Source organism: Parasteatoda tepidariorum, chromosome 4, assembly GCF_982258835.1.
Source record: "Parasteatoda tepidariorum strain Cologne lab strain chromosome 4, Ptep-v5.0, whole genome shotgun sequence".
NCBI classification, from domain to species: Eukaryota; Metazoa; Arthropoda; class Arachnida; order Araneae; family Theridiidae; genus Parasteatoda; species Parasteatoda tepidariorum.
This window is the reverse complement of record NC_141758.1, coordinates 85,965,219-85,977,717: the sequence shown is the minus strand read 5'-3', so window position 1 is coordinate 85,977,717 and position 12,499 is coordinate 85,965,219. Positions and strand designations below refer to the sequence as shown.

General features: G+C 37.0%; 2 protein-coding genes across 2 annotated transcripts; both read right to left on the bottom strand.

Moving 5' to 3' along the window:
* Positions 1 to 1,200: 1,200 nt before the first annotated feature.
* Positions 1,201 to 2,856, bottom strand: LOC147811879 (uncharacterized). Its single transcript, XM_087162261.1, has 3 exons — positions 2,399 to 2,856; positions 1,554 to 2,188; positions 1,201 to 1,364 (listed from the first exon to the last, which is right to left on the bottom strand). The coding sequence occupies exons 1-3, from the start codon at positions 2,854 to 2,856 to the stop codon at positions 1,201 to 1,203; spliced, it is 1,257 nt and encodes a 418-aa protein (XP_087018387.1).
* Positions 2,857 to 8,719: 5,863 nt separating this feature from the next.
* Positions 8,720 to 10,552, bottom strand: LOC147811878 (uncharacterized). Its single transcript, XM_087162260.1, has 2 exons — positions 8,842 to 10,552; positions 8,720 to 8,724 (listed from the first exon to the last, which is right to left on the bottom strand). Exons 1-2 carry the CDS (start codon positions 10,550 to 10,552, stop codon positions 8,720 to 8,722), a joined length of 1,716 nt encoding a protein of 571 aa, XP_087018386.1.
* Between the last annotated feature and the right edge of the window lie 1,947 nt (positions 10,553 to 12,499).

The following is a 12,499-nucleotide window of genomic DNA, read 5'->3' as shown; positions in this document are numbered from 1 at the left end:
CACAGTGCTGTTCTGAGCGAAGAGGACGAGATTGTCGAGCTTTTATTAAAAAAGGGAGCTGATGTTGAAGCCAAAGATTGCTTTGGTTCAACTCCTCTATTTGCAGCTAGAAGTAAGAAAGTATTTGAACTTTTAACTGCAAAGGGTGCTAATATAAACGTTAAATGTAGCAATGGGCGTACTCCTCTGCATTACGCTCTTTTGATCATAATCATTAACTTTTATTTTTATGGGAATTATGCAATCAAAATTAATGAAATAAGCATCTTAAAAGACAACTGCTTGACTTCTTAGATGTCAATTGATAGTTTTTCGGTATTATAAAACATTTAACAAATAATAATAAAAAAAACCCATTAAAATTAAGTTATAAATAGGTAGGCATAATGCAGATCTTTTAGTTTTAATTAATAATAATAGATGGCGCCACTAATAAATCTTAAATTTAAAATTTTATAATTTAATTTTAGTAATCCACAAGAAATAAATAAAATATTAATTTAATTCGATGAACATTAAATTAATTAAATAAATATCAAGTGAAAACTATTCAGTTTTCATTTTAAGTGAGTATAAGAATTAAGCAAGGCAATTAAACTCCGATTTCAATGTTATTCAATAAATCAGAGGGATATTAGCTTCATAAGAGTTCATGCATGTTATGTAATATTTATTTTATTATCAAGCCTGTTGGTTGCGTTATTCAATAGTGATAGCCTGTCCGTTGAGTCGTAATAATTTTCCCAAATTTTCCTTTTTTATATATTTATTAAACATAACGATAGGAACACTAAACATAAGCACAAATAAACATAAAATTTTCCAGATTATGCATTATATATTCAAATCGGATTCTTCCGATTCCACGAGATGTTTATCTCGCCAGTACAAGTTTCATTCTGATTGAATTCTCCCTCGGTTAGGGAAGACGCCTAGTAGAAATCCCTTTTGTGGGGATTTAACCTTATTCGTGGCTTGAGTTGCCACATTCTCCCGCCCCGAGAGTTCAAAAACAATTTACAAATAAAATTTAAAATTATACTAATACTAATTCCACATTAAACTACCAAATTAACAATTCACGACATAAATAATGAATCATGCAAAAATTTATGAAAACAATATCAGGAAAAAAAAAAACATAAATTCGAATTAGAATAAAAACAGTCACTTATTCATAATCAACTTGTAATTTGTTACTCACTCATTTGATGCAATTTCTAAATTATACAATAACTGTACTGGGCGTCTTATGACCCCTGAAGACGTTTTCACAGAGACTGATCTTACCTTGCCATCTCGACCCTTGTGGCATTCAAGAATTCTTCCTAACTTCCAAAGTTGTCTTGGTATTTTCTCGTCACCTATTAAAACTATATCATTTACATTAAATTCAATGTTTACATTTACATGTTTGTTGAAATTTGCACCTTTTAACAGAAGAAGATATTCCCTTTTCCATCTTTTCCAAAAATTATTTAGAATCTTTTCCCTATACAAAAATCTTTTTATCAAATCCCTTTTACCTTTAAATAATTCAAAATTTGCATTACCTGACCAATTAGGTAAGGCTGTTAATCTTCTTCCAGTTAAAAAGTTAGCAGGCGTGAGAGGGAATGGTTCATTAGGTTCATTATAAACATACGTTAATGGACGCGAATTAATTATAGCTTCAATTTCTGCCAAAATAGTTTGCAATTCTTCAAATGAAACAAATGATTTCCCTAAAATTTTCTTTAATGCGATTTTTGTTATTCGAACCATTCTCTCCCAGTATCCTCCCCACCATGCAGCACGTTCAACGATGTACTGCCACTCTATACCCTTTTTGCTAAAATAGTTCTGAACTTCGAGTTCATTAATGTTCATGTATAGTCTCTTGAGTTCAATGTCAGCACTTTTAAAAGTTAAAGCATTATCAGAGTTTACAATCCGGCAAATGCCTCTTCTGGAGATAAATCGTCTGAATGACAAAATAAAATGTTCTGTACCTAAACTCGACACAACTTCTAGGTGTACTGCTCGCGTTACAGCACATGTAAATAATGCGATGTAATTTTTATCATGGTACTTTGAGTACACAGGACCAGCAAAGTCGATGCCTACAACTTCAAATGGGTTGGCTTCACAAGTTCTATTTGCAGGTAATGGAGCAACTACCTGAATTCCATGTTTAACTTTAAATCGTCTACACTTAAAGCACTTATTCAAACAAGTTTTTACAGCTTGCCTCCCTCGGATTATCCAAAATCGTTCTCTCAATTGTGTAAGTGTATCCGAAACACCAGAGTGACACAAGTTTTTATGTTCTTTAAATATTAAGAGTTCTGTAAATTTTGTCTTATTTGGGATGATAATTGGGTGCTTTGATTGAACATCGAAATCTGAATTTTGTAACCTTCCTTTTAAGGCTATTAAATCATCAGCTGACAAAATTGGATTTAGATCGTATAATTTCGAATTTGGATGTATGGGACTATTGTTTTTTAAATCCAGGTATTCCCTTTCAAATTCAATTCGTTGCACAACTTTTATCCAGTAAGTTTCAGCGTTGGTTAGTTCACTCGCTGTGATTGCTCCTATTCTCTTTTCGTGCGCTGCCTTACAGTTATGAATGAAACGAAATATGTATCCTGTAATTCTGAAAACTTTGTTTAGGTCACTATAATTATTAAGATTCAGTAACGGCTGAATAGATACAGTTTTTAAATGTAAAGTTACAACTTTTCGTCTCTCTCCTACAACGTTATGCAAGTCAGGACAAGAGGCGCTTTCATCGTATGGGATATTCCTTTCCTTTAGCCATGGAGGTCCCGATAACCAAACAGTATCGTTTAAAAGAGCTTGTGCATTCATTCCTCGTGTAAGTTTATCTGCAGGGTTATCTTTTCCGCTACAATGATGCCAATGATCCGGATTGGTTTTTTCCTTTATTTCTATCACTCTGTTTGTAACAAACTGCTTCCAATCATCGGATTGTCCCTTGATCCAGTGTAGGCAAATTGTAGAATCTGTCCAGTAAAACCCCTGAGGGGGTTTACCTTCTTTAGGTAAATACAGGGAGTCACGCCCCGGGGTACCCTAGTGGTCTATCCTCCCTTCCGTTTCCTCTCCCTTTTCTCCTACTTTCTCCTTTCTCTTCCCCCTTGTCGTGGTTGCCGAATTTACTGGTAAGGGCTTGTCATCTGTGTTCGAATACCACCCTGTTGTATCGAGCCCAGATGGGAAGATACCACCCGCGTGTTTGCCGTGCGTGGAGACCCGTGTCCCTGGAAAAGGGGATCCTGGCAGTTGAGGGGCATCTTGGTACCCCAATACACTGCTTTGGCCCGTGCTTCAGGTAAACGGGAGGTGCACATTGGCCTGTGTGCACCAATCGGCTAGTCACAAACGACATCTGTTGGCTAAGGTCAAGCCCGAGGTCACTTACTGGGCAACTCGTTAAGGGTGGAGGCTGCTTAAGTGGTGACTTTCGGGCGTATAACTATTGGCTAGCATCGGTGTTAAATAGCGGATTTGTGGCAGCACTAATTTGTTATTTGCACCCCCTTAGTTGGACTCCGTGGTGGGTGTTGCGGCTGGTAGCTGAAAGTTGATTTAATTTTCTATGGCTGAAAATGAAATGGTGGTCAGTTCCGCACACCAATACAAAAACAGCGGAACACCTTTAGTACCATTTGAACACGCTCAGTACTTCATGATAGCTTTGACAAATCCCACAGTACCTAATACGTCATTTAGTAAAGTTTCTCCATTTTTGATACATAAGGCTCTTCTTTCTCTTCTAGGAGAAGTAGCCTCAGTTAAAAAATTACGTTCAGGTGACTTGTTAGTTCAAGTCTCATCCGAGAAACAAGCTACTACACTGTCTACTTGTACAAACATATGCTCGTTCTCTGTTAATATTACTCCTCATAGAACTTTAAACACCTCACGAGGCGTTATATCACAGTCTGAATTTATCAATGATACCGAAGAAAATATTGTAGAGGAATTGCGTGACCAACACGTTATTGCTGTTCGAAGAATAAAGATTCGTCGAGATGGTCAACTTATCCCGACAAAACATCTCATTCTTACCTTTGCTACTCCAAACTTACCATCTGCCGTCAAGCTTGCCTGGTATAACTGCCCGGTTAGACCATATGTTCCAAACCCTTTGAGATGCTTCCAATGTCAAAGGTTTGGACATTCAAAGGCATCTTGTCGAAGCAAGCCCATCTGTGCCCGCTGTTCTAGCAGTGACCATGCTGATACAACCTGTGAGTTACCGCCCCATTGCGTCAACTGCAATGGTGACCACGCGGCCTACTCCAGGAATTGTACAAAATGGTCACAGGAAAAGGAAATTCAGTCCGTCAAAGTTTTGCAGAATGTGACTTTCAATGAAGCACGCCGAATAGTAACCGCCCGAACCCCACGTCCAGGCGTGTCCTATTCTGCGGCTATAAAGGTAACCAAATGCTCTGTCAGTACGCAAACGAACCTTCCACCTTTGCCTTCTACATCTCATCAGGTTAAAAATACTGCTCAAAAATCGAAATTTAACTTTAATGCACCATCAAACAGAACAACATCTCCTCCTCCTAAAAAAACTTCAAAAATTGACAACTCAGAAAAAACCTCACCTTTCCCCAAGCAGCTCATATCAACAAAAATACCCCTAAGTAAAAAACCTGGCATATCTCGGAAGAAGAAAGATCCTAAGTACAATCAGTACGTCAACCAATCAACTTCTGGTGCTCCGAAGAAGATGGAACTTGACGTAGAATTGTCCCTTCACCCTTCCGACGATGAATTCATACTTGACTGATCTTTTTACTTGGCGTTAAATTACAAAAATATCAATCCATTCCATAATGTCTATTAATTTTATATCCTGGAATTGTCGTGGCATAAGAAATAAACTTTCAGATATCAAGGATATTATTCATAAATATCAGCCTGCATGTTTCGCTCTGCAGGAAACTCATTTAACGTCATGTCATAATTTTAAATTTCATAATTACTCTTGCACCCGACATGATTTTGATGATGGAAGTCATCCTCATGGCGTTGCAATTTTAACCTGCAATGCATTACCATCTACTCATTATTTATTATCAACTACATTACAAGCAACTGTTGTCCAAATTCACATTAATGTACTCCTCACTGTTTGTTCAATTTATCTACCTCCTAATACACCTGTGTCTCAAACAGAACTAAATTCATTGATTATACAATTACCTTCACCTTTTATTTTGCTCGGGGATTTTAATGGCCATAGTGAATTGTGGGGTAGCTCCGTCTCCAATGATCGAGGACGTAAAATAGAGCAACTTATACAGGACCATAATCTATGTTTGTTAAACCAAGGCGAGGAGACTTACTTTCATATGCCGACCCATACCTTTCACTCCATCGATTTAGCATTATGTTCACCATCTCTCTTGCCTTTCATAAACTTTTCTGTGAGTAATGATCTTCACAATAGTGATCATTTTCCACTCATAATTTCATATTCTAATAATGTTCCCATGAGTCCTAAACCATCAGTTTTCATACATCATCGCGCTAATTGGCACTTATTTACTCAACTTGCTCAGATTACTGATGCTATGGTAACAGGTAACAACGTAAATGCCGCAATGAATACAGTTACTTCTGTAATTATAAAGGCTGCAGAAGACAGTATTCCAAAGTCTTCAACTACTCCTCCTCGTCATCGTAAGCCTTGGTGGAATTCAGAGTGTTCTACCGCTTACAAGGAACAGAAACGACTTTGGAGCCTCTTCCGTCGTTCACCTTCCACATCCAATCTTGTAGCATTTAAAAGAGCTAAAGCGTTTGCTCGTAAAGTCCGACGCCGTAGCCAAAGAGAATCATGGAAACGCTATGTCTCATCTATATCATCAATGACATCTCCCAAACAAGTTTGGTCGAGAGTAAAAAAGGCAAACGGCATATACCGCGAATTTCATTTCCCTATATTAGAAAAGAACGATACAGTCTTCTCTGCTCCCATTGATGTATGTAACATGCTAGGTGAGACATTCGCCGCTATCTCTAGTACAGAGAGTTACAGCCCGGTTTTCCAAAACCATAAACTCAACGCTGAACGTCATAATATCAATTTTCACACTCGTCGATCATCTTCATACAATGGCAATTTTACATTTCTGGAACTACAAAAGGCCTTATCAACAGCTGCGAACACAAGCCCTGGTCTCGATGGGATAACTTACCAAATGCTCCGCCATTTGGATATTACGTCTCTGGATAACGTCCTGGTTCTATTTAATAGACTATGGACGGAACAGACTTATCCATCATGTTGGCGTGAGGCAATTGTCATCCCCATATTGAAACCAGGCAAGGATCCTAAGGACCCGGAAAGCTATCGCCCTATAGCTTTAACAAGCTGTCTGGGAAAGACCTTTGAGCGCATGGTTAATACCCGCTTAGTATATTTCCTAGAAAAGAACCATCATATACCTGAGTTCCAGAGTGGTTTTCGAAAAGGAAGATCTACTACTGATAACCTTATTGCTTTAGAGTCACGAATTCGTAACGCCTTTGTCCGACGTAACCATTTTGTCTCTATCTTCTTTGATATTGAGAAGGCTTACGATCGGACATGGCGATACGGAATTCTTAAGACACTCTACGATATGGGACTTCGGGGAAATTTACCCATCTTCCTGAAGAACTTTCTGATGAAACGGTATTTTAGGGTAAAATTGGGTTCTACGTTTTCAGACCTCTTCGTTCAGGCCGAAGGCGTTCCTCAAGGCAGTGTTTTAAGTGTCATTCTTTTTATTACTCATGTTTCACTCATTTTAAACATACTACCACCTCATGTATTTGGCTCACTTTATGTGGACGATCTAAATGTTTCATGTTCTGGCTCTGATATGCGCGTAATTGAGCGTCAACTTCAGCTGGCCGTCAATAAGATTTCAAAATGGTGTGAACAAAATGGTCACACACTTTCACCCACAAAAAGTTCTTGCATACATTTTTGTCGATTGCGCAGATTACACAATGATCCAGTTATTTCTATTCATAACGTTAATATACCTATTGTGTCGGAGACAAAATATTTAGGCGTAATTCTTGACAGCAAACTCACTTTCCTGCCCCATATTCGTTATCTTAGAAAACGTTGTGAAAAAACTTTAAATGTCCTACGTGTTCTCTCAAACACTTTCTGGGGTGCGGATCGCATCGCCCTAATTAGAATCTACAAAGCGTTGATATTATCACGCATTGATTATGCTTGTTCAGTCTATGGCACTGCAACTGCGTCAAATTTGAAGCTGTTAGATACAGTGCATCATACTGCAATGCGAATCTGTAGCGGCGCATTTCGAACGTCCCCAGTCGAAAGTTTATATAGTATATGTAATTTATCATCTCTCTATTTTCGACGTATGCAGCTCTGTCTTACATTTTACTTTCGTGTTATGTCATCTAAATATCATCCTCTTCGACAGGAGGTTATTCCATTAAGCTTACGACGATTATATGATGCGCGACCCTCATACACACCTCCTTTTAATGCTCGTATGCGTACAGTTATTCAGACATTCAATTTTTGCGAATCACCATCTCAATCAACCGATCACTTTCTTAACAAACCTTGGATTATTCCATCATATCACTTTTATTCTCCATTTGCTTCATACAAAAAATCCAGTATATCTCCTAGCGTGTATATTCAGCTATTCATCTCTCATCGTCATGAGTATTCTCAGTATGTTTCTGTTTTTACGGATGGGTCAAAATCTCCAGGGCATGTTGGATGTGGAATCATTATAGCTGATCGAACATACAGTTATATCATACCTGCCATATGCTCTGTATTTACTGCTGAAGCTGTGGCCATTCTCATAGCTCTACGACTTATCTCATCTCTGACCGCACGAAAGTTTTGCATTTACTCTGACAGCCAAAGTGTTTTACGTCAGCTGAATAATCATGTAAACAACGAAGCTCACCCTATTTTATGTATCATTAAACATCTGTTAGTTAGTCTTCACAAAAGTGGTTTTAACATTTTATTTTGTTGGATTCCCAGCCATGTTGGTATTTCAGGTAATGACATGGCTGACTCTGCTGCCCGATCTGCTACGACTCCATTAACACTATCAGTCCCAATTTCTGACATGAAGAATTACATACGACAGTTTACTATGTCCTTGTGGCAACAACACTGGGATTTACAAATTGAAAATAAACTGCACACAATTAAATCCACGCTAGAACCTTGGCCTGTGTTGCAATTGCGCGGAGCAGATGTCAAGCTCACCCGTCTACGTATAGGACATACTCGGCTGACTCATCTTCACTTGCTGTTCGGAGAACCGCCTCCTCGATGCGATACTTGTAACGTTTCACTTTCAATTCATCATGTCTTAATCGCTTGCCCATGTTTTAACCAACAACGCCTTACCTTCTTTGGAAGCACGATTTTATATATAAAAGACTTGTTAGATAAAAATCACCATCCTAACATCTTTGCATTTTTACGCGCTATTGGAATTTTAAGTTGTATATAATTGTTTTATACTATTTAGTGTTTTAGTAAATTTACCGTTTTATTGATTTGCATTTGATTAGTAAATTTACCGTTTTATTGACATGCAGTTTTATTGATTTTAATGTATGTAACTTTACAACATTGTTTTAGAATTTTCATTATATCTGATTTTATACGTGTGCTTTACTTGACCTCTTAATCTGTTTTTAAAACCGTGTGTTTGGCGCAGTATGTCCGTTTTTGGACCTTGTGCCACTAAACCCCACATTCAATCAATCAATCTGTCCAGTAAAATATTCTTTTTTCATTTAACTTACAGAAAGTGTCTTTAAGATAACTTCCAATTCTTGCGGAAATTAACGCTCCCATCAGCTCTAACCTCGGTAAAGTAAGCTTCTTTAAAGGGGCTAGGCGAGATTTAGACATTATAAAGCTTGTAATATTGTTCATCCGGAAATAAGCTACAGCTCCATAACATTTAGGACTTGCATCCGAAAAAATATGAATCTCTAATGACTCCCAATCCAGTTCTTCGAAATATTGCCTAGGTATTTCCAAGTTTCGAATTATCTTTAATTCGTTATACCAATCAATAAATTTGTCCTTTATTTCAGTGGGAATACACTCATCCCATGAAATGCCTTTTTCCCAAATCTGTTGTAACAAAAGCTTTATTCTAATACTGAAGGGGTTCATTAGTCCAATGGGATCAAAAAGCATACCGCCTGCTGCCAAGATAATTCGTATAGTTATCGCCTTGCACAATCTCAGTTTTTCAAACTGTTGAATGTCGAATCTGATGTTGTCCTCAACATTGTTCCAGATAAGTCCCAAAATCTTTAAAGGTACACCTAGTTCTTGAGATGTTTCTCGGCAATCTATAAAAGCTTGTTTCCATGCTTCGCCAAGAATCGGAGAATTTGTTGTCCATCTACGTAGATTCATGCTAGCTTGTCCAAGAATAAATATCATCTCCTTACTCAAACGAAAGGCATCCTGCACGTCAGAAGTTCCGTCGATCATATCATCTACATAAAGTTCATGGAGCATTTCACACGCTTCACCATAGTCTTTGCGATATTTTTCTATGTGTAATCTTATTGTTGCTGACAACAAAAATGAACTACACTTAACTCCAAATGTAACCCGTTTGTATCGAAGAGTTTGGATATTGTGATTGCTGAGATCGAGATTAGGACCCTTTTCTTTTAACCACAAAAATTTTAAAAATTCTCTATCTTGTTCTGCGATCCCTACTTCCAAATATGCACGCTGAATGTCAGCGCAAATTGCAATTTTGTGTAATCTGAACCTCAAAATAATTTTTAGTAAATCTGGGTTTAAGTTTGGACCGCAATCTAAACAATCGTTTAATGACAATTCCCCTTTACCCTTTGAAGATCCATCGAAGACTACCCTAACCTTTGTACTGTCCTTTTGTTCGCGTACTACAGCGTGATGTGGGAGAAAATAACCTGTATTTATATTTTTATCTAAATCCATTTCTACCCTTTCAACAATTCCTTCCCGCACGTGCTCATTTATGATCTCATCGTATTTTAAATATAATCCCTTATTTCTCTCGAATGTTTTGTTTAAACTAAATAAACGACGTTTTGCAATTTCATAATTACTATTCAATTCTCTATTATCCGCCCTCCATAATAATCGAGTTTCGTATCTTTTATTTGAATATGTCGTTTTTTCTTCAAACGATTCCAAAATTTCTTTATCTGACGGAGACAGTTCTTTATCTGCATCTATCCCGATTGCTTCCAATGACCACAAATTCTTAATCCTATCACAATCTAATTCTTCATTTTCAACAAATAAATGATTGACTGGCACCTCCGGTGAGTTGGATTCCTTATCCTGTCCTTGTAGTAAAGCTCCAAAAATACTATCCACAGCGATCAATCTTTTACTAATTCTTACGTTCCTTTCACCTAAAATTTGTGATATGTAATCCGAACCAATTAAAACATGTATTTTATTGGAGGTACTAACATCAGCTAATTCAATCCCCATTTCTATAGCAATATTTCTAACCCATTGTGACGGAATGCTAATTTGTGCCGAAGTAATCGAGTCGATTACCACCGCTTGTATTTTTATCTTTCGATTTGAATTTTTTATACTTTGTAATGTTAATTCGACCACATCATATGTGCGCTTTTCTGCGATTTCTTTTCCGAATGTATAAATAATTAATGATTCTTTATTAATCACTTCTAAATTTAATGACTCAGCTATTTCTCTTAAAACGAAAGATTTATTCGCCCCTCCGTCTAACATACAACGCAATTGAATATTAACTCCTTGTTTTGTTTTGCTTTCCGCCGAAAAAGTTTGCAATAAGATCGAATTACAAGCGCTCCTCTTTATTTTATTTTCTTTAGAAGAAAGAGAAATCATAGACGATATAGCATTTTGAGTTTCTGGGATTCCCCCTTTCCCCCCTTGCACGGCGTCAACCGCTGGCGCCGAAACATTTTTTCTTTCATTATGTTCGTTCCCATTACAAATTAGAGAGTTATGAGAAGAATAATTACACTGTTTGCATTTTTGATAATTCCTATCACAAAATTTACTTAAATGATTTTAAAAACATATAAAACATAAGCCCTTAGACATTAAAGCTTTCTTCTTCTCAAACACATTTAACAAGCAATCGTGACTCATATGATTTTTAGAACAGAAAATGCATTTTAAATTATTCACATGTCTATCAGAATAGGAAGTATTAAAGTTTCGCTTTGAATTGTAATTTGTTTTCGCGTAAGAGTCAAATTTATGAGGGTGTGAATATCGTTCTTCGATGCGTGTAGTAGGGCTGGGCAATGTCAGAATTTCGATATTGTGGTATATTGTGAGCTTCATATCACGATATTATGATATACCGCGATAATTAAATTGTTATGTATATTATAAATGCTAAGACTATTTTGCAATTAAAAATTAATGTGTTTAAAGAGCATCATTTAAAAAAAATGGGGTACTTATCCTATATTAGCTCGCAGCATAATTATCCCATGGAATCAACTAATTATAAAGCATCATTATTTTAAAACAGAAAAATTTTATTAATATAAACATCAATTACTAATATAAACATCAACACAATTATAAACATCAAAACAGTTATAAACATCAACACATTTATAAACATCAACAATTATAAATATCAACACAATTATAAACATCACAAGGAGATCCGACAATCTCGGATATTTTTAAAATCAGAAGCACGCTATTCTCAAAATGAAACCAAAATCAGTAACTAAGTATACCATGGAGGGTTGATATAACGCGTGTTTGAAATCCGATATCGCCAATACCACGGATATGACGCATGCGCTTTAAAGTCAAATGATACCACAATATATTGTAGGAGAAATTTCTAGCTGCCGAGAGGAGGTACCGTAAATATTACGCGCAAGCCTTTGAGTTCTTCACCCCTAAATCAATCACGTGCCATACCAATACCTCCTAGATACCATACCATACCGCCACTTCCTCGCCGCCGGTCGGCCGAAGATATTGGCTAGCGGTGAGTAGGCCTGGGCAATATACCGTAATACCGTCATTTACCGGTATTTCTTTGATACCGCGGTAATGATATTCGGAAGTATATTCTGGCGCATTCCGCACCTCACCAGTAGAGAGTTTATATGTCATTTGTCACCAATCATCTCTTGATTTACGTCGCAAGCAATTGTCTGTAACCTATTACTATCGTGTGAAATCCTGCAAATCTCACCCTCTAAAACACGATGTCTTTCCATCAAGCTTAGGACGATTGTATGACTCTAAACCTTCATATGTCCGTCCATTTCATGCTCGTGTGCGCTCTCTCATACGAACTTTTGACATATGTGACGTGCCAACACAATCAATAGATTACCTTCTCATACCACCATGGATCATCGCACCACATCAGTTTTATTCCCTTTTTAAGTTGTACAGTAAATCTAA